The sequence below is a fragment of the Ostrinia nubilalis genome, chromosome 25 (assembly GCF_963855985.1).
Source record: "Ostrinia nubilalis chromosome 25, ilOstNubi1.1, whole genome shotgun sequence".
Lineage (NCBI taxonomy): Eukaryota > Metazoa > Arthropoda > Insecta > Lepidoptera > Crambidae > Ostrinia > Ostrinia nubilalis.
Genome location: NC_087112.1, coordinates 7323091 through 7346284, shown reverse-complemented (window position 1 = coordinate 7346284; position 23194 = coordinate 7323091). Strand labels below are relative to the sequence as shown.

General features: G+C 36.7%; 1 protein-coding gene across 1 annotated transcript in view; it reads right to left on the bottom strand.

Moving 5' to 3' along the window:
- The window catches only part of LOC135084220 (uncharacterized), a 92268-nt gene that overhangs the window by 9378 nt on the left and 59696 nt on the right, over window positions 1-23194 (bottom strand). The window contains exons 8-9 of the mRNA XM_063978956.1: window positions 1791-1875; window positions 268-394 (exon numbers count right to left, since the gene is read on the bottom strand). Coding sequence (XP_063835026.1) covers window positions 268-394; window positions 1791-1875 — 212 coding nt within the window. The remainder of the gene's footprint in view (window positions 1-267; window positions 395-1790; window positions 1876-23194) is intronic.

Genomic DNA, 23194 nt, shown 5'->3' with positions numbered 1-23194 from the left:
TGTATTCCTCTTCTCATTTTTCAAGCTACTCGTAAGTACATGACTGTTTTTATTTCGTCGCAAATAAATACTTGGAGCGAGTGAATATTTTTTAAAGAATAGTCCAAGCCCATATTGTTTTTAGCAAATTTGCCGAATTATAGAGGTATAGTTTGTGACTTAGGCGGGTCATAAGACATTGTAGAGAGAGGCTGCTTTTGGCAACCTGTATCTCATGATGTCTCTAGTGTCTAGGTTTATAAAGAGGTAGATTTTGTTAAAGCTTACCTTAAAATGCCTGATCATCTCCTCCTTCTTGCAGAAGACCCTGGCGGTGCAGTCCATGCAGTGGAAGTGCTCCCGGTAGCCCAGCTCCTTGCAGTACGATGAGCCGCATTCCAGGGTTGAGTTGTATCTGGAGAGAGAAATAGAGCTATAGGACTCTTCAGGGTGTTGTATTGGGGCCATTGCTTAATTTTCAGATGAATTAACAAAAATTGTTTCTTTACATCGTACGATCAAATTCTTCAAAAATATTGTTATTATTACGATATACGATATAATAATTATTATTACGATATACGATATGATGAACAAATTATTTCCATCCTTTCACCGCGAGATATAAAATGAAAGAAATATCTTCGTTAACGAAGACACAATACTACAACAATAATTTATTAGAACCAAGCAGGTAACAAATGCACAGCTGTCAATAATATGATGAATGCGCCCATTCTATGGATTCACCGACCAATGTTTGTTTTAAAACACTTTTTCACCAACTGAGACAATTATCCTGATTATTATCAAGAATGAAAAACGCGTTTGAGAGCATACAGGGTGTTTTACAGTCTTTTTGCGAAGGATCAAGCGACAACCTTGACAAAAACCTTTACAAAAAGGTCGTCAACATTATTGCGAAAATAATTTATGGCTCTATACATTGTTGTAAAGGTAAAGCATTCATTTAATTTTGAAGTGAATCCAATTGTGTCCCAATAACGAAAATTGTCAGACAGAGGTGGACAGACGACCTCAAAAAGGTTGCAGGAAGGCGTTGAATGTAACCAGCCAATCTGGAAAACATTGGGGGAGGCCTATGTTCATTGTTCAGCAGTGGACGTCCTGTGGCCAAAATGATGATAAAAAAGTTGTTCGCATCAATATCAGGATATTGGTAATATATCGGCGATCGGAACACCCTGTATATTGACGCCTACAATTACGTTTCAAGACGGCCATTGTAAGGGATCAGGAATCCCACGGGTCCTGTTTTATAATATAATTAAAGAGTACAAACTAGCGTAGAGTAATGTTAACTGCCATAACTGCAGCGAAAAAGAGTGGTTTAAGTTATTTAGCGCTAAACTTATTACGAATATTGATAGATAAATAATTATCTACCACTTGAGTAATTTTTTGTTGGTTTCTCAACTTAGATGAGTAACTTCCTTCCATCGTGTGGGTTTTTAATACATATTGGTACAAGTAGAGTTACAAAGTATTCGACTATTAACTCCTACATTATTACTAACAATAATTATAAGAAGAGACTGAGAATTTTGTACGTGTAATACAGGGCGTAATCTGTATGTATTTTAAAAAATCTTTCACCGTTTGAAAGATATATTAAGGGCTAAACGTGTATTCACATGACACTGGCCCACCGAAGTAGTGGTAGAGTTTGATTTACCTGTACCTACCGGGACTTGTAAAAGCTCTTTTTAAAAGCCTATTTGGAGATCAAAGCCGTGGGAAAAGTCTCTGTAAGTATAAATTATTTACTAAGAATAGATAAAGATACAAACCTTTTGACATATCTGGAGTAATCCACGGTGGTCTGAAGCGAGTTCTTGCGAGCCTGGTCCAGATGATTCAGCGCTGACAGCAGGCCTAGAAAAAACGTAACATTACATGTTAGAGCATTTTGCTTGTAAGAGCCAAAACACACGATGCGTTGCGGCGCCGCACCGCAAACATTTCGTCGTATCGCGTGGCGCGGCGCCGCACCGCTCGTGTGCCCGCCACAAATGTAAGGACTTGCTCCCACGGAGACAACCCGTTTTTTGAAGGAACTGTTTTTGGCAGGATCCGATTTAGCAATACGTCGTGTGTTTTAATGTTAACGTTCATACTAATATGCCGATTGCAGTGCCCTGCAAAATTCGATCGGATCGAATTTTTATTCGAATTTGTACATGTGTATTCACACAACAGTCCAACTGGACTGCAAATTGAATTGTAGAGGGAACGAGACCTAAGACGACGCAGCGACACCACTCCGTCGTCACAACGTATCGTGTGCTTTGGCTCTTACAACCAAATTTATTCTAATAACAAAAAACAATCATAACTAACAATCGGCTCGTTCCTTTTCCGTCAAAACTTATTCTTTTGTTTGGATCAGTCAAATCACCACCATGTATCATGTTTTGTGAACAATGAACTGTTTTCATCGTGTAGGAAATGTTCAAAAGTTGGTTAGACTGGGTACAGTCAATCAGAAAATGCGTTTAGTAAAAATAGAGAGAAGCCTTGCCCTGAGGTTTGATAATAAAATAGTTTCTAAATAAATAGTCATTTGCTCAATTTGAATTCGATAATATAAATTTCTGGGAAAACGTCGAAAGAAAGAAAGGGATAGAAAAATCTTTTAGATGCTTCCTTAGGGTTAATCCTAGATTTAGACACGGTTTTCAGCAATAGAAAAAAGAGTTATCCTAGAGGGATATAGGCTTCAATGGTTGTTTACAAACTATACACATGTCGTCTTCCAACACAACGAAGTAATTTTAAAGAAAAATGAAGATACCCACGAACTAGCAACTTACCCCGAAATCGCTTGTGCACAATAAAGTCATAATAAAAGAAACAAACTATTCTAAACGACGTTTCTTCACAAAGCCTTTCTTTCCGAGCGTACAGCAAGCGTTTAGTTTTCGGCTCTATCATTATGAGTTTCTAGTTCGACTTCAGACGTTTGGTTAGGTAGTGATGTTCGAGATATCGATAATGCACAGTATCGATATAGCGCACAGCTTTGTTATAATATTGAGAGTGGGTTGCACCATCTTACTTTAACTTTGACAAACGTCAAAAATCTGTCAAACTCCATACAAAAAGCACCGGTTACCGTCATAGTTACGGTCAAAGTTAGGTGGCGCAACTCAGCCTTAGTTTGTTTTATTTAAATAGTGAACATCCAATTTTTTGTTGTCTTTGGTCGGAAAGTTTGGAAATACAGAATAAATAAATCTAGGATTTATCGATTTTATGAAACAATAATTAATTCTATACGTTGATGGATGGGTCCTGCTACAAGACTACAAGTATATTGAGACGTGTATAAGTGCGTTAAGTGCGTTAATGAAAGATATTATCTGCTTCAATATTCGTTACGGCTCATGAATATTATTTTGCATCCATGAATCAAAATTAAGACAGCTTCAGTTCTGAAAAGGTTTAAGATAAAATGCTTTAACGATGAATTGTTTTATTGTGTAGGTAATAATAATTCAAATAAGTACTAAACGTCATCGATAGTTATCACTGTTAAAAACTATCGATACAGAAGCACTCGTCCATCACTACGGTTAAGCAATCGGCCCCTCGTATCAAGTTTTGGAGTATCAAATAAATTATTATGGTAATTAATCAATGTTTTCTCCAAGTCACTCCGGTACCTATTGTGAGTGATCGGCGACTCGAGTACAGGCCTTCACAAAAGTGCTTTGTCCTTTCTGAGCGTAGGCGTATTTGAAATGTAGGAATTCTAATTAAAATTTGAAGCGCGGCTTTTTTGGGAAGTAAAAAATAAGTTGAGCTAAGCACACGATGCGTTGCGGTGGCGGTGCGACGCCGGAGCGGTGTCGTTGCGTCGTCTTACATCTATAATATTATAAATGCAGAAGTAACTCTGTCTGTCGCCGCGTCGGCGAAATCTTTGCGATGCGGCGTCGCAACGCATCGTGTGCGTTGGCTCTATATTATTACCAACTTGTTGGTTCTTTTATATGCTGATAAATGCCGAGATTTTTATATACGATGCTACCATGGCGCATGGCTGGCATAAGTCTTGGTTGTCAGTCTAATTAGTAGATAAGTCTAAAACAAGAAGCGAAGACTGAAACCGGTTGTGCTGCATGTTTGGCAATGGATGATGAAATATGAAATTTATTTACTAAGCCCAAAAATTAAAGATTGAAAGTAGGTATTTTTTTCTAAATGAGGTCACACAATTTGAAATTAAAGATTTCCAAAAAAAGTTAACACTTGTGTGAGTGTCATTACATCTACATAAAAAAACTCTGACACAAAACAAGTAACATCTTATTGTATTGAAAATTTAGATTACTCTAACGCTAAATAAACCGCATTTGTCAGAGTATGTCGAAACTGTTAAAAAAACGTTTTTGAAAGACGCATTAATACCTATACTTATGTAGATTAGCGTTGGTAAGATGGTAACACAATGGGCACATAGTTGAAGTAGGTGCAGTAAGTACTGTTTAAAAAACATTCACAGCTGGCTAAAGTCATCGAAAGATTTCCACGACTGGTTCTGCGCTGCTCGCGTCCAAAATAACTATTAAGAAGTACTTCATGTACATCCCAAGAGGAGCTTAACATAAATAATTCGTGATTGAATCAAAATTGGAAAAAATCCGATAATTATTAATCACAACTTTGCCTGCAGCATTATCTACTAGCCCAATTATTATGACTGGTTAGTTTGGTACTAATGTATTGTCAGATATCATTATCTCGTTGCCAGTCCTGTTGTCGGTGTTTCATCATCAATTTAAAAAGTATTGTCTCAACAGTACATGTCTCAACAGAAAAACTTGTGCGGTTTGACAGCTGTTTTTATCTGTGGTCCTGTTTCGCGCGCGTTCAATTTGACAGCTATTTTTGGTCTGTGGTCGTTCAGTTTGCGAAGAATTTTTTTTATCTATGTAACGTGTTCGCGCGGTAATTTTGAAGCGGTGTTACTGTGTCTTGTTCCAGTATGACGTATGTTAACATACGGTTTGATAATTTGTGTTACATAAGTCGTGCATGAATGCTCGATTGTAATGATAGAGTTCCAGAGAGAGTTCATTATTAATGAAGCACAGATCACTTGTTTCGGCGAAGTTTGTAGCGATAATGGATCACGATTTTTTACGATTGCGCGAAATAGACACGGATTTAGCATTGTTAGGTATAATCCGGCTTATTATAATTTATAGTTATGCCCGAGGTGATATTTGTCCTTATTAAGCCAGCTTTAAACTTTCTTTATTAGTTTTTAAAATATTATTTTAATTGGCATAATAAAAGCAACTAAAATAGACAGTAACAGTCAATTAAAAGTTTATAACCTCATATCTTTTGGCATCAAATAATTCCTAAATTAGAGAATCAATAAATCGAAAATCAATATTGATGCTTTACATAGAATCAAACAAATGGTCCCGTCTGTCTGTTTAGGTCATCAAAACGTTGCCATTTTAATGTGGTTTTCACAAATGAAATAAATAGAGTGATACAAGAGGAAGGTTTAGATCTAGGTACAATAAGTTTCCAAGTCGCCATTAGTAATAAAATTTTATTGATCTTTAAAGACCACCACAGGACGAATTTACGCGAGCAAAGCAATTTTCTTTGAAAATATAATTTGCTTCCCTTGAAAATATACCGAAAATTCCCATGACTGCCGCGAACACCATACGAAATCCCAAAAGGGCCACAATGAAACCAGTTACATATCTAATTCCAGCCGAATTGACTGATCCTAAGACCCTGGTATTTGTGGACGAAGAAACACAAAAAGACAATGGCGGTCGGGACGAATCTGATAATGTTCGACATAATATGCATTTATAATGCGATGGTGGTTTTTTCGGAAATTTCGTAAGATATTGTGTTGGCTCATTCAGCCGAAACAATGGGGTCCATATAATGGGTTTTTGAACCCATTCAATGGAACCTCGATGGATGAAAGTAAAACGTATGGGATTTATGATTCGGAGAATCGAGGTGCGCGACTTCCTCTCGGTGTTTACTAAACAATGCGTTGCAGATGTATAATCAGTTTTGATTGCGCAGTTGCTGTCCAAGATTTGGTTCCTTGACAGATCAAAATAAAATGTTCATAGAACTAAAGCAGAAGTGAATAAGGCTAGAATTAGGCATCTAAAGAAGAATAGAAGATACCAATAAATATAAAGTTGGGAGGATTATGATCGTATCAGTATAGTATTGATAGAACGAAACTGGCAGAAGTTAATATGGACCTAGAAATATGCATCTAAAGAAGAACATAAGAAACCAATGACAAGTCTGTATACTACAAAATAAAGAGAATATTGATCAGATAAAATCAGCACAAGGCAACAAAAACAGAAAATATACCCAGAATTAGGCGTCTAAAGAAAAATATATCAATGGTCTGTAAGATTCGGTTTTTTGTTTTAATTATTATTTCTGTGTGCTCCAAATGACTTGATCTTTTTAAATACGAGATCAAATCTGTAATGCGAGTCTAATAAGACCTTCTGGTATAATGGCGTGTTAATAACTTCCGTGTTCTTGGAATGCTAAATCCAAATCAATAGCAATTATTAGCATAGTTACAAATATTAATAAATCAGCAACAATAGCTTTTAATCGTAAACTAGCTGTGCCCGCGATTTCGTACGCGTGAAAATTGTTGGAATAATATTATTTCCCGTTTTTGCAACATTTTTCTTTACTGCTCCGTTCCTATTGGTCTAAGCGTGATGATTAGCCTATAGTCTTCCTCCATAAATGGGCTTTCTAACACTGAAAGAATTTTTCAAATCGGACCAGTAATTTCTGAAATATATTAAAGATACTGTTGATAAAACCAATCTCACGAATTTCGAAATACCAAACCACAAATTTCTGCAAAAATAAAAGATCATCATACTTCTCACGGATCAGTGTGACAGTGGTGACCACTGAATTCTCAAAACCTTATAATCCTCTCCTGACATTTATAAGGAAAACCAGCAAATGTCAATAGTATTACTTTTTAGACCGCATTTACTGTTCTGTGGCTAATTGAAATTAAATGTCACTCGAGATTTAGATAACCCAGATTTAATAAGCTTTGGAAGATGGAATATTTACCGAAAGCCATTAAGTTTACTGTTGTCTAAATATAGGTCGTTACCATAAATGAGAACTTCTCAATAATTCCCAAATGCAAAAACGCGATTAATTAGCAAGAATCACGATCTAGATGACTGCATCCTTTTTAATATAATGATTAAAACAAAAAACTAGTTCTTAAAAGAACTAATTCTGACCATTTCGCTTTTCAGCCAAAACAACATCCTGCATTCACGGCCAAAAGCAAGTGGCCATAAATAATGTGACTTTTTAATCATCAGCAGAACCAACATCGATGTTAACAAGATTGATCATTCTATCCATCGAGAATAGGGCCGAGAGAGTTCAATAACAGCATCAATCCCTTGCCTCAACACTCTGCCATCTAAATTGACATTTACTCTGCGCAAGTATCTCTAAAATGTAAATGCGGTTACACACACAAATTCACTACACGCTCATTTGCTTCAACAAAGTCAACTGCCATTCAATTGTGAATCTTACAACCTTGACGATAAGGAACTACCAAGTTTTGCTCCTTGTAGAGACGTGTGTCCGTTTACCATGTATGCCCAACGTAACTTGATATGTAATGCTGATTGCTTTATTAATGGTTTTTATTGAAATGAGGGCTCTGATCTTTCTGGTGCCGGCCGGAGGAGGCTGTGTATCGTATTGAGGAGGTAATGAGGCGGGGCAATGGGTGTACGTACGAACAAAGATCTAGCTATTGACAACACGTAAGTATAGTTAAAAATTGTAAGCTTATTAACAAACTTTGTACGACAAGGTATGGAAATAAGAAATGATTAGTCATCATCGGAAACTAACCAAATGTGAGACGAACATGTGTTATCCAAAAAAATGTTTCTGAATACCATTACTTATATGGAAGTTCCTGCATATCTAATTGAGTTAAAATTGAATCTCATTCTTCATTTGTACGGACACCGAAACGAGATGAATCATATTCCTTCCATTCCATATTCATTGCGTCAATGTATGTGATGGCAACACCGCTTTTGCGGTCGAAACAGACATTTTGGATGATACCAATCCCTATGATAATGTGGATAAGGCTTCAAATGAAGCAGAAAAATTCTTTTGGACGCACAACACTCATTGCATCGATCTACGTACTTTTTATTACAATATTTCGTTTTAAGATATACCGATAAGGAGCAACGTGTCTAGTTTTATTTTTCCGTCGATCGATTAGGCATTGTTGCCAAGAGATTGGGAATATGTTTTTAAGTTTTCCTGTGTAGATAGTAATGTGTCTTATTGTTATTTGTGCGAACCGTGGGATCAACTTATTCTATCTTTAGGAACTTGTACGTCATATTTTTTACGTTTGTATTTATAAAAGATCTACTGGTAGAGAATTGAGGATAACTAGAATCAATCGATGGTTTGGGGAGTTCACCAGGGTTCAACTTTAAGGCCGCTGCTGTTTCTTCTCAAAACTAGACTACATCATTAGTAACGGTGAAGTCTACTTAAACTAACTCGTTGCACTGCCTTCGGTAATGTTTGAGCTGTAATTATACTGTGTATACAAAGCAGTATGAGCATTAATTAATCGGGGATATGATTTGAGACGTTTACATGCCGCACGGGCGGCCATAACTAAAGTCGGCGAATGAAAGAGCGCAGATAATTATGAACTTACGCATGCGTAGATCAAATCGGGATCCATCGATCGATAAGGGATCTAGATATGTTGCCATCATTCGTCGGTTACATGTACTGATGGCAACTGCATGTTACTATTGGGACGAAATTTATGGATCCGACGTTACATTGCTCCGGAATGATAATACGATTAATTAAACGGTGATTAATTGACTAGCCGGAGCTGAAATTAAAAGACATACAGATACAATGTTGTTGATAATAAATGTCCGTGTTACAAATGATATTTATGTGTAATTAAATAACACGTGAAATCATTAGTGCTTTTTAAAGTATCTGTAACAAACTTTCTAATTCTAGTTGGAATGCCAAAATATTTATCTTTTTTCTGTTAAGTAGTTGTTTCTCTCGTTTTTACATCCGTTATTGCATATCCGATACATTAGTTGTCCATTAAAACAGTAATCAGTCTTAAGGAGACCACCCGAACGATATCGCCTTGCGAAAATACATGGCAACTGCAAAAGTTAGATGGCGACCGCTCCATCGGGATGGCATCTGCTGACATCTAATCGAGCCGTCTTTGTTCGTGTATCTCCGTCTCGACCATCAACTGTGCCGATTGGAGTAAATGATTCCGCATGATCTCTTTTACTTTTTAACCCTTTTACTCAGCTCACTCTTGCTCACTTTTTACTCGTCTGATGGATGGGTTTTATTTGTTTTAAGTCAATTAGATGGAGTTGAATGACAAAGGAGAAGTTGTCTAGGCTGATGTGGATGGTAATGAAGGCGTTTTGTTAATTTGTGTTCTCATAAATTACTTTCTAGAATGTAATTCCGTTTTGTATCTAGGCTTTGGTTTTGTGTTATGTATTTTGAATAGTAAACTTATTGCGTATGTATCCAAAAAACTCTTCAAAGTAATCTAGAAGCCAAAGATTTTGAATTTGTTAATAATATTCTCTTATGACGTAACCAAATTAGATTTGTGTGAACTGCTACTTATGTTTCATGGATTAAATTTGAATTTACTTGGGTTCATTTATGGTCCTTCAAGCCGGATATTCTGTATTTTGACTTATCAAACCTATTAGCAAAGAAAAAGATCAATGGGTATGATCGATAAGCCCGGAGCTACCTCTACATCGAACGATTACGGATTAATGTCCCGATATCGATACTTCTCGATCCAGCTTTTGTTTTGTTTATCGTGAGCAGGTGATCTTGTTACAATCGATTAATTTAATTTCCACTGTGAAGGTAATGAATTTAAGATTGTAAATCGATTTAAGTAGCTGGACTCAGGTAGCTTTAAATTGCGGTGCATTTAGATAAAATATCATTTCCATTTGTATTTTGTGGCATTTATAATCAACTAACACTATTTTATTATTGTTGTGTACTTGAATTTGTTACTTTATTTCATTCAAACAATCAGTTCTGTCTTGCTGAACGTCTTATTTCCATCTAATTTTTATTTCAATCCACACCTCTTTCATGTTACTTATTCATATAAATTCCAAGAAACCCAACCAAACACCAGTAGCGTTCCGGAAAGCATAAAATGAAGATTACCAACAATATCCCCATTCCCCACTCGTAAAGTGGCCGCCATAGACAACCATAGTCCATGGGTCATAGAGAATCCGAACACGTACAAATTATAAAGCCTCCATAACTTTTGGATTCAAAGGGACATACAGAACTGCCAAATAAGTCTGCGTACAATAAATTATATACGATTGTTCTTAGGTTTTAAGTTTCCACACGATTTTGCTTATCGTAATTCTTTTTTGGGAATAACTTATCAGGTTTTTAAAAGGGCAATAAAAACACTTAAGCAAAGACTTCACTGAACAATGTAGTAAAGTTTTTAGAATTCTAATTGATTTATGGACCTGTACAAAGGATTTTCAAATTAAGCTCGTTGTTGATCTTAACTTGAGATGTATTCGAAAAGCTTTCAATTTTTTATTTGCTGATTGATCTCCAGTTGGAATATCTACTTTGTTTACTACACTTTAGGTTATGAAACAAAAAGAGCGAGTCATTTACAACAGCGATGCTTTAAAGCTTGTGTGAGCTTTCGCAATTTTAGCGGCAATCGTTAAAAAGTGAGATATTTACGATTCGATCGGACAAGCGATCTAAAGCTCGACTTTCGAAATACATTAAAATGTCGATAAAGCTCGCTAAGTCGGCGCAAAAACTCGATACTTTTGAGTTTTATCACAGAATAAGTAATAGTACAGGTACAGAAGGATTACTCCGCAAGACGATTTAAATAAATGCGAGTCTTGCTACGACGCGATACAGTGGAATTCAGCTCGCACAGCACTACGTACCTACAATTTTATTCACCTACAAGTTTTGTCTCTTTCTATCGCGTGCCTCTGAACTCTTCTTACGCTGTTAGGGTTGCTGTCTAGTAGTGTCTAGTAAAAAAATAATTAATCTACTTATTTGTTATGAGGTACGTATGTAGGTAAGTACGCATTCATTATGGAAAACCTTGGGAGAGGCCTTTGCCCAGCAGTGGACGTCATTTATTTTGGCTGAAACGAACGAACGCATTCTGAGCAGTAGTCATGGTAGGTTAGGTTCTTATACTATCCTAAGAATTATTTATTACCTACATGGTCAACATACCTTTCAGCATCTTTGGGAAGCGAAAAAAAAGATAAATCCGGTAGATTTCTTTTCGAATTTAAACACCCGAACGCCGCACAATAATATTTCTTTCTCTTTATGTCCATTTTTAAATAATACTTCGATCATAGAATTAGTTACTACAACGCACGCCAGCGTCCTGACGGGCGCGCGCGTGACACTCGACTGATATAATACCCGCCGGCGGGGCGCTTCGCTGTAGGTAATTATCGGATGTACCGCGCGGAGTGAGCCAGGCCTGGTTTTATTAAGTAAAAACGGCGGGCGAGTCATAATGCATTATAATTTTATACAAAGATACAAAACGCGAATGAATATGCAACGATGTGCGTGTGTTGCGATTGAGTTATTGTGCGCGCGCGCGTGTGCGTGGCGCTGCGCTTGCGCATGTGTGAGTTAGGGCTGTCGATTGAGTGGGAGAGGGAAATTATTTTCCCAAATCTTAATGTCATTACTTTGTGAAAAAGAGCCTTTTTTGAAAGATTTTGATGAAATTGTGTTATTAGATTAAATTTCACATTATTTTTATTTGTCAGTATCAGACTGTCAGATGTTATTGTCATCAAAATCCGGTCCCTTTACAGGAATGTAAAGTAGGAAAATAATTTAGGTCTTTGCCTATAAAAGTATTTTTCATCAAAGATAATCTTAATTAATTGTTGTGGATTACACAACTCCTGATTTCATAATCAAATCAGGTAAAAACATCAACAAATACTTAAGTAAAATTATAACATTATAAATCCAATCAAAACACAAGAGCCAGCCCTAAATCCATATAAGCACGCGAAGAAATGCATATTTTATGACGTCGGCGCATTCTGTGCGGTGCCACAAAGAAATTATACGCACATTAAATCCGTGGAGGTGCCACTTTTTTGCACACCTTTTTTTAAAGAGTATTTTAGATAGGCTTTGATTTTTTAATGTTGTACAGACGACAGAAGGTCAAGTTATTCAGAAACTAAACAGAGGGTTCTTAAAAGATCATAATAGTAGCGATTTTGCAACAAAAATTATACATTTTTTAAGCTATTGAATGTGCATCATGCGACGACAAGCTGCTTTGATTTCGGATTTATGACTCAAAAATAGTGAAGTAAATTAAAAAAGCACACTTTATAACTTCGAAAGTAAAAATAAAATGCCCAATGTCGACTCCACGCCTTCCCTGTGCCATCCTCGGGAGGATATGCAGGCAACTCCTAAGTTAATTAACAAAAGCTGATGCGACCGCGATGGACGGTCGCGGCTTCGATTCCCGACCCGGTCTAGTGTTTAGATCGCAGATAATTTAGACCGATCCAGATAAAGATCGATATAAATATTTATCAGTGACGGTATTGATTTTAATTATGTTTTTAGTAATTAAGAATTTGTGGACTGATAAGACAAGAGTAGGTATGGGTTTGTTCACGGTTGTTTAATATTCAATGTCACTGGAACTTTATGATTTTTTTGTAAGTTACTAGCTGTGCCCGCAACTTTATAAGGTACGCGTAAAAATCTTTTTTGCCCAAACTTAACCTTCACTGGTTGGGTTTTTATTGCCGGTCAAACTGTAGATCCTGGCTACACAGGAGTTGCAGCGGTGGGAACGAGAGGTGGGAATAGGCCCGTAATCCTTTTAGACCAAGTCCTTTTATTTATGTTTGCTCTTGTTTTTTGCTGTGGCAACCAATTTTATCTTTCTTTAACATTTTACACGTTTTTTTCTGTGAAATTAATGATAATATGGCCGTCATTTAGCAATAATACCGTTACCAATCTAAGTACGTGGGAACAAAGGATCCGAAATTACGAATTCGATAAAATTTAGATCAATCGTAAAACCGAACTTACTTCAAAGTCTTCAAACTAATCAATTTCGACGTAAACTGGTTTGTTAAAATACGGTTTTTATTACACCTAAACCGATAGGATATTTGTAGCGCAAAGAGAAAAGCCATTTTTGCAAATAAATAAATAATAAATAAATAAATAACGATCTGGTAAAGGTCGCGGGAAGAACCTGGATGCGGGCAGCGCAGGACCGTTTATTGTGAAAAACCTTGGGAGAGGCATTGAGTTATAATGTACTACGTACTAGAGAAGACATGTCAACTAGACTGTTTCTGGCACGCAAACAGGTCCATGGACCGAAATTCAATTAGTATGTGCTCAGCGGTTGCTGTGACAACACGCTTGAGTGCAGTTTTGTTTTTTGAAATATGCCATCCTATAGACGAAAATACTGTTCAAATAACTCCAGATACATATTAAGTAAAAATCAAGGAATGACTTTTTACCATTAAGTTGTACATTTATGCACTTTAAAACACTAATTTAATTTTAATTTGTTAATTACAAGGCGTCACCGCGGCGGCAGCCATTTTACGAAAATTTCAAAGAATAAAAATCGCAGACTTGACACTGACGCATAAATTAGTATACGAAAGGAAGGTTAAATACAGCGATAAAAAGATTTTTTTTAAAGATTATAAGCACTTTGTATTGCACAAATTACTAATAGTCCCGTCCAGCCCCTTGTGTTAAGCTAAATAAGCTTTGGTTACGGGTGGGCTCACACAATAGTCGTGCGGCATCATGGATCAAACTTGTTTGAATCTCACTGCTGTTGTTCGTATGCGACTGGTTAGTTAGTAAATCACCCTAATTATTGACACCTAGCTCACGAGATAGGCTAAAATTATAATAATTGTACAGTGTGTCTGGTCACCAGTGTCCGACCCGTTAGGGCGCAATAATATGATCAATTTAATCGACAAATCCAGTATTAAAAAATACAGCTATTTTAATTTTTTTAGTTTCTGAGTCCGGATGGATTTATTTATTTACCAAATCTACCGATGTACAGGACCTATGAGTATAAAAGTGATTCGTTCGACAGCTGAAAAAGTAAGCAATACGTTGTCATCAAAAGCTTCCATTTAAATTTCTTAGAAACACTTGAACGTAAAAAAAATGATGCTTCTTTTAAGATTTTTCAATGTTACAAAAAACTAGAAAGTTTTACATTTTTAGATGCACTAAGTCATTACCTAAAAACTGATATACCTTGCCTTTAAATCAACTAGTCTAGGTGCCTAGCTACACAGGAGATGCAGCGGTGAAAAGGAGAGGTGGGAATAGTCCCGTAACTTCTACCTCACAGCTATTATACGTGTGCTCAACCACTGAGATAGTTAACAATAGAAACAATAAAATAACTGAAAGTTTCTGACTTTCAGTTATTTTATTGGTTCTGGAATGAAGGCGTGGGTCATCCCTAGCTTTGTTCCTAGAAGAAGAGAAGGAAGACGCTGGGTGCAGGCCACTATCAACTGGGCGATGTGGAAATCATTAGAGGAGGCCTTTGTTCAGCAGTGGACGTCCAGTAGCTAAAATGATGATGACGATGTTTCCTTACAGTATCCAATTCAATAGGCAGAAACTAAACGTAAACGAAGTGTCGCCTCTGTAATGGTATCATTATCTATAACTCATAATATTTCGTGCGCTGTTGGATGACAGTTTTAAACTAGAGATGGGTAATTTTTTTATCGAATTAGAAAATACCAGTTAACGATTCTCAAGGCGATTATCGATTACATTAGATTTTAATCGGGAAGAAAAATAATTAATGGCTTAAGCATCAGTATGAAGCCCATACGCACTTGTAGCACAAGTAACACGATTAGCCTCAGTTGCTCGCCAGTTGTAATCTTGTAATTTTAAAATCGCATCACAGAGTGAAGTAACTAACACCAAAAAACGGCAGAGCGAAGTGATTTCGAATGTTTCAAGTCAACTGCTACGTTTTATCACTTGTCTAGGAGGGCTAATTTTATAGTCTAAGGGAGGGGAGCTTAGATTACATTACAGGAAACGCACAATATAATAAAAGAAAATAATGTAAGTAGCTGAACCTTTTTGCTATTGAGCACAATGAAAATTTAACACAATTTAGCCGATTTGTTTATTTTCACAATCGATTCACAATGTCTATGATGAGGCGACCGCAGGAACGTCACTATTCGTGCAATCCTATCAATGAAGTACGACATTTTCTGGTGCAGATTTTATCGCCATAAATTATGAAACTTGATAGTCATGGATTTGACTGACAGCTGTCCGTCAAATTCCCGCCCCGCACCCCGCTCTGTACATATTTTGTTCGCGATGTCTGTTCTATACGTAGTAATATTACTTCAATGGGGAGAGGCCTTTGTCCAGCAGTGGACGTCATTTGGCTGAAACGAACGAACGAACGAAATAAAAAAACGTTTATTGCTTTTTGACACAATAGATACTTTGATATGGGCCAAAACAATCTCTATTACCTTCTTACTATGGCTTTATAGATATTAAGTATTTCATTTAATTTATAAAGTTGAATTTTTTTTTTGTTATTCCAAAAAATCTAATTTTTATGTATAATATTTGGGCAATGATTAGAAGTTGTTTCCACATTAGCCAGATAGTTTTGACAGTTCCAACTCCTTGCCAGACAGTTTTTTTAGGATAGCTGCCAAAGCCACGATGACCCAAACTTCATAATTCACCAGCATTCTAACCTATATTGGGAGCACACGCTGACAAACTTTCAGCTTTTATAAAATGACGTAGGTCTGGCGTTCACTAGCTCTTAGTCAATATCGTTATGTGCAGGTAAACAGGCAGGTAAAGCTCACTCGCCTTCGTGAGTTGCTAGAACTATAATAAGTTTATCCGAAACAGCCTGACTTATTTTAACTACATCAGAAATTGAGTGGTAAAGACAGAATACGAAACGTAATTAGATTTGAATCGATCCAATCGATACTTAATCGATTAAATGAACTGATTTGAGTTGTCTACAAAATTATAACGTTGGCTGCATTCACGGGAACTGAAATCGGTGAAGCGTGGAACGAGTTATGTGCTGAGGGTTCTGGATGATGTTGTTTCTTTTTTAATTTGGTGGAGGTTTTATTTTCTTTTATTGTAAAGAGGTTGTTATCAAACAAAATAATAATAAAATTAGAGTTGATAATATTTAGCTTACGAGTAAGTAGAGCTACTAGTTACTAGTTTTACGTATTTTAGTTTTTTTTTGTTACTAGTTTTGTTTGTCTTTTTTTTTCCAGAATCAATTACCATAAATATTAAACATATTTAAAGTAGCACACAGCTAAGGGACCTCTCGTTCCCACCGCTGCAACTCCTGTGCAGCCAGGATCTACAGCCTGATCGCCTATAATAACCCAGCCAGTGAAGGTCAAGTTTGTCCCGGGGGAAAGTAACAAACAGCTACCAAGTCGCGCTCCTCTAGTGTGAAAAAAAAAATTCATCAATATAAAAAAATGCAAATATGTATAAAAGGTTTATCTCTCCCACTTACGGACCCCAAAATATAACTCCGAATACGTAATCGGATATAATATTGATAAATTCACAAAACACGCTATAAACAACGAAACCATCGAAAGAAGCCGATTTTTAATTGCTATAATTAAGCTATTTTCAAATATATTACATCTCTATTGCCTTAGGGGCGCGATGTGTAATAAAAATTACTAGAAAGAGACAGCGGTATGTTTTTGAAGGTGTAAGAATGAGATGCAAGATTTGGAATATGATAATCGACGATTTTATCTAACAATCGATGTGTCATTCGATATTAATTTATATGGGAGGTTGGATTGTAGAGATCATAATATTATTAGGGTTCCATAGACGGAAAACGGACCCCTTACATAATCGGTAAGGTCGCTTTGAAGGCATGCCACTCGTTTTTCAGAATACATTGAAATGTGTAAAGGATTCAAACAAAGTTACATAGAGTAATTTAAAAAAGATAGATTGTCTGTTTTGCCTTACATAAAAATATTTTGTAAGGACCTTTTATTTTCGTTTTTAGTAATGTTGTCTGAAATAATTAAAGTTTAGCTTTGATTTTAATTACTTATTAATATGTATTATATTATTAAATAATAATAATCTACGGAACCCACGGTACGCGTTGACTCTCACATTTTCAGCAGTAACGCCCTCTACTTTGATTCGCGTAAATCAGTACATTATTGACGAGATTAAAGACCTATTAACAATGTGATTATGTTTTAAAGGTGTCACGCGTGTGTTTGTTAATTAGTAAAGTCAAAAGAAGATATTTCTTGCCGCTTGAGAATAGACCGACCGAGGTACGCATAGCAGACCATCGACTTTTAGTTAGCCGCACTGAAAAAAATAAGAAGTGGCAGTGGGCGGGGCACATAGCTCGTAGAGACGATGGCCGTTGGGGCAGAAAAGTTCTCGAGTGGCGACCACGGGCTGGAAGACGTAGCGTGGGCAGGCCTCCTACTAGGTGGACCGACGATCTGGTAAAAGTCACGGAAAGAGCCTGGATGCGGGCAGCGCAGGACCGTGCATTGAGGAAAACCTTGGAGGAGGCCTTTGTCCAGCAGCGGACGTCATTTGGCTGAAACGAACGAACGAACTGAAAAAATGTTTGGTTACTGCTTACACAACAAAAGTGACCACCGAACATTTTGGTTATGAGGAACAAAATGTTGTGTAAATTAAACTAATAATTCTGTAGTGAGCTAGACTGTTTGGTTATAGTTAACACTTAGTTCGGGTACAAATACCTCTATTTTACCTCATTCAAAGCGGTTCTGAGCACAGGACGTATATTTTATCGGTATAATCCACTATATCCTGTATATTATGTCGTTATATCCATTTGTTGACGAGAACCAGCGAGTTTAACAGTCTCGTAACGACAAGGTTTTAACTGCGGTACGTGTTAGTTTTATTACTACTACATTTATTGTAAACTGTGGGAATTTCCGAAAGTAATGATTTTGTAAAAAAAACGCCTTCGAGGTTGAGTGATGAGATTGCGACTCAGTCAACTTACAAATTTTGATGTTTCAATTTTTGTTAAGTAGTTCGTTCGTTCGTTCGTTTCAGCCAAATGACGTCCACTGCTGGACAAAGGCCTTTCCCAAGGTTTTCCACAATGAACGGTCCTGCGCTGCCCGCATCCAGGCTCTTCCCGCGACCTTTACCAGATCGTCGGTCCACCTAGTAGGAGGCCTGCCGACGCTACGTCTTCCAGCACGTGGTCTCCGTGCTAGGTAGTACTTAATTCAAATTGGAAATGTTAGGGCTCGTTCTCACGGCAATCCAGTTTTGCGGGATTCCGAAAAACTGGACTGGTCGTGTGAAATTCGAATTCCAGATTCGAACGGTTCGCTTTTTTGCGGGACCCTGCAAACGGGATGTTCATGTGAACGTTAGACATATTATACTACTAAAGAGGAAAATGCAAACGTAGTCGCCTCAAGCAAACTTGACGGCGCACAGTAGCAGACGATGCGAAGAAAATCGGCAAGACTTGGAGCGAGATCAAACGCGAAGCTCAAGACCGAACGCGATGGAGGACTGTTGTGGACGCCCTCTGCCCTATCTAGGGGACAGGACCTTAAGTCAAGTAAGTCAAACTAAACGGAATCCTGCAAAAAACGGGATGTCTCCGTGATAACGAGCCTAAAAAAGGCCTTTTTCAGGACATTTTTAAACGTTTCAATTATAGCTTGTCCTACAATCTTAGACGAATTCATTGTGTATTAATGTAATTACCTGCCTTTAACTCAGTAAGTAAGGTATAAATTATGTATTACACTTGAGGTAAAGTTGTATTATGATGCGCAACGGACATAGTTGTGCCGTGGCATTAATTTGTATGGAACTGTCATTTGGTTCGGGATTAATGCAAATTGTATGGTAAGTTAATAGCTGTTAAATGTTGTTAAACTCTTTATTACGTAATTTTTAATGAACTAAATAATGATTTTTTACCTAATTAAAATTGTAAACAAATGAAAATATGGGTGATCATATTTTGAAACTGGCCACTTGTAATAAAAAAAATATTGAAATTAAAATCTACTAACCAATTGACTCATCTTTCAATAATTCAAATTTTGAATTTCGAACGGACCCTCTTCAAAATTTGAACATTCAAATTTTCATACGTTCCAAATTCGAAATCGGCTAAGAGCGGTGCGTCCTCGCCGTCACTTAAATCAGAAATCACTGCTCCGCAGCGGATACGTACCCGAAGCAGTGTCGCAAGCGCGGTCGCACGACAATAATCGGCAAATAGTCCACCGGACGGACTGAAACTAGACCATTATGGGTAAATGGGAAACGCGTTTTGCCTATTTGAAGACCCCTTAAAAGGGTGATGAATGGTACAAAAATATTAGGCCACTGACGTTTTTGTATTGGGTAATTTATGTACAAAAATGTTCACAAGTAATATAAGTCCAACTACAACTATTTGTCAGTTATTTTGGTGTTAAATTGCCAATGTTTTATTTAAACTGAAGTCCCCTTCCAAAATAACAAAAACAAGTTGTTGCTTTATTTACGAATTCAGTAATTAATAACATCAATAAATCAATGTTTACATCGTCTACGTCGATAACATTTCAGCTGAAGTCACGTGCAAAAGCTAGTGATGTGATATTTTTAGATCGATACACCAAGCTCGCAGATATTCAAAAGTGTGATGCACGGAAATAGACCAATTTAATAGAGTGGAATTGATTCGTCACAATTCTGTTCTGATGGCGTTGGAACTCAATTGTTGGTTTTGTATGGTATGGTTTTTAACTGCGAAGAAAGATTATTGGTTTTACCATTTAAGTTTACATGATGGAAGTGTGATAATGGCTTTCGAGCTGTGTCGGCCAATTATTGAAGCGATTGCATCAAATAAAACTAGCGATTAAAATAATAAAGTCAGTTAAGGTGTAGTAACAGTTGCCCTATAATTTTATTAGCTTTATACAATCGAAATCGTCATTTCTACACCTTTTTACTACTAGGTCTTTTTAGCGAATTAAACTATTTTCTAATGAAAAATCGTAAACAAACAAACAGTAACAAAAACAAAGAACCCTAAATAGAAAAACATTCCTCGCCAGTTAGCTCCCGCTCCCAGCGTCCTGCTCAATTGAGTAAATTTGCCCCTATTGAGCAAGATTAGAGCGGCCGAGGTTTGTACAATTACTGGAGGGGCCGCGAGGGAAGTAGGGAACTGATTGTTACCTAAAACTAGACGGAATTGCCTGGGTGCGTATTGGGTGGCATGCGCAATGAATTGTATCTTAACACAATTTTTCGCGTACGCAAATAAAACAGCTAAGTATCTCGTATGCATCCATGATTTAGACCTATAGAATGACAAAACGTGTATTTGGACATTTACTCTCAGTAAATGTATTGAAAAGATAGAAACTATTAGGTACGCGTCCGATGTAACAGTTATACTTACATTAACCTTCGGCAGGCAACACTTTTTTTGTATACGTAAAAGGCAACAGGGGTGACCAGTCACCCCACAAATTCAATTTGAAATAAATAGGTTTGTGATGAAAAATCAAACTAATTAATGATAAGATCTATTACTTTGTTTCATTATAAATCTAAAAATGCTTTCATTTAACAGTTTATATATTTTTAATAAATTTTTTTTAACATTAAGCACAGTTATAGCAAATATCTTTACGATGTTAAGGGAATGAGGGTAGTTGACATTTTATACGAGATGTCTTAACTTTTTTGTCCAGTTTTCTTTGACACAGCACTCACCTTGCCTGCTTCTGTAACTTTGCTAAAGGTGCACCCTCAGGAGGTCCCTAGTTCATATTTAGAATGTCATGTGTAATTGCTCTATAACTCTCGTATCTCTCGCAGCAGTTACTATATTTCGTCGTGCTGTTTGACTCCAAAGTCATGGAACCAAGAAGACCAAACATGTTTGTTCTTACATAGTAGCACGTTATGTTCGAATTGTGCTAGTAGAACGTCATCGTCGTAACAATTTTTCGCTATTGGAAATAAATTCTTCCTCCTCCGACTGAACTGAGATATTATCTTAAATTTTGGAAATCTTATTATCATCTGAGTAGCGTTTATCATAGGAATTGACATCAGCAAGTCTATAAATGTATTTTTCGATTTGACCATCCGAAAACAAAGCCATTTTTACTCCAAAACCAATAATTTACTTTAGCAACACGAAAAAATAAAGTATACGTAAAAGGCAACAGGGGTGATGAGTCACCCCAGCAGTGTCAAAATATCAAAAACAGGAACCTAACGCTATATGTTAACGAATGCGACTGATAGCTTTCCCTCCAATTAGAAAATAGACCAAACGACAGAAAGACACAACATCAGCAACTAAACGTATCAAGACTTTTTTGAACTGGTGGGGTGACCAGTCACCCCTGTTGCCTTCCGAAGGTTAAATGTACTGACATAATAACAGTTCCTGATTGCATTAAAAACCCAAGTAATCAAATTACCGTGACGAGAGTTGACATACATTTTTCTAATAAAACAAACTGAAAAAATATCTCATTAAATATGACGTGATTTTAGAACAGGCGAATAAATAAGTGACTGTGATACAACTCATGCCCAACACTAATGATTTGAAATTTGAATTTTCGAATTTCGAACGTCAGATGAAAACTCTACGAAAGAGTTATCAATAAAAAAGTATTTATGCAAGCAAAGTCGCGTACAGCCAGTTCGTAACGTAAATAAAAATATTTAGTAAACTAGTTACCATTCATATTTTCGATCACTTGTTTACCTTTCACATATTTTGTAACGGAGTTGAATGCACCACTAATTAAGTTCGTCCGCCATGTCCGATTTCTCACTCCACTTGCCCAGTTCAATGTACAGAAAACTAATATTTGTGAATTGTTAATTATGAAATAGCCGAAATATCGGTATAAATTAGTGCAGTGTCACTTTTGACAGGCACGTGCAAAGAATCTACGATTTTGTGGAGAAATGCTAGTAATCTTTCATTTATTCAAATTTTGTTTGTTTATGAGTAATAACAGTGACATTGTTGACAGATATCGGTTTACGATGAATCGTGTGTTATTTTTGTGTTTAAAAAGTTAAATAAAAGTATGCTACACACAGTTAAATTTCCGAAAAGGTGTGAAGGTTGCAATTTAACTAATCTAAATACTGGACTTCAAATAGAAATTTAGAAGGTTTTTTGGGATTTAACTAATTTAGAATCAACCAATCTTAATAATAGAGTCCAAATCGAATTCTGGGAGTCCTTTTGGTATTAAATTCAGTTAAAAGAAAGAATACTCCTACACAATAAGCTTTCAATCATTATTAAAAGTAGTTTCGTAGAAAAACATATTAGGTACTAGCGGCCGCCCGCGACTTCGTACGCGTGGATCCAGTTTTACCCTCTTAGGGGTGGAGCTTCGTAAAATGGCGGATGCCTACGTCATAACATCTACCTGCATACCAAATTTCAGCCCGATCCGTCCAGTCGTTTGAGATGTGATTGATAGATCACTATGTTAGTCAGTCAGTCAGTTAGTGACCTTCGAGTTATATGTATATTTAGATAGGTATGTATAAGGGATGGGAATCGAACCAGCGTCCTCTAGAATCGGCAGTCCAATACTTGAACTTACTATTGTCGCCTACAGACAGATTGATCTAAAAACACTGATTTTGCCGTTAACCGAAATAAGGCCGGCCGCACACGACACCGCAAAAACATATTGGCTCTTCAAGCTCAACACTGTAGGACCTTATGCCGTTGCTATAGGGTTGAGTTTGCTACAAAAATGTACAGTCTGATATATTACGACGTGTCTAGTAATTTTCGACAATTTACGTGTCAACGCCTAACGGACTATAATGGGCTTATAAATTAAGCTCAAACGCGCCCAGATACGTTTTGTAAGCAATACGG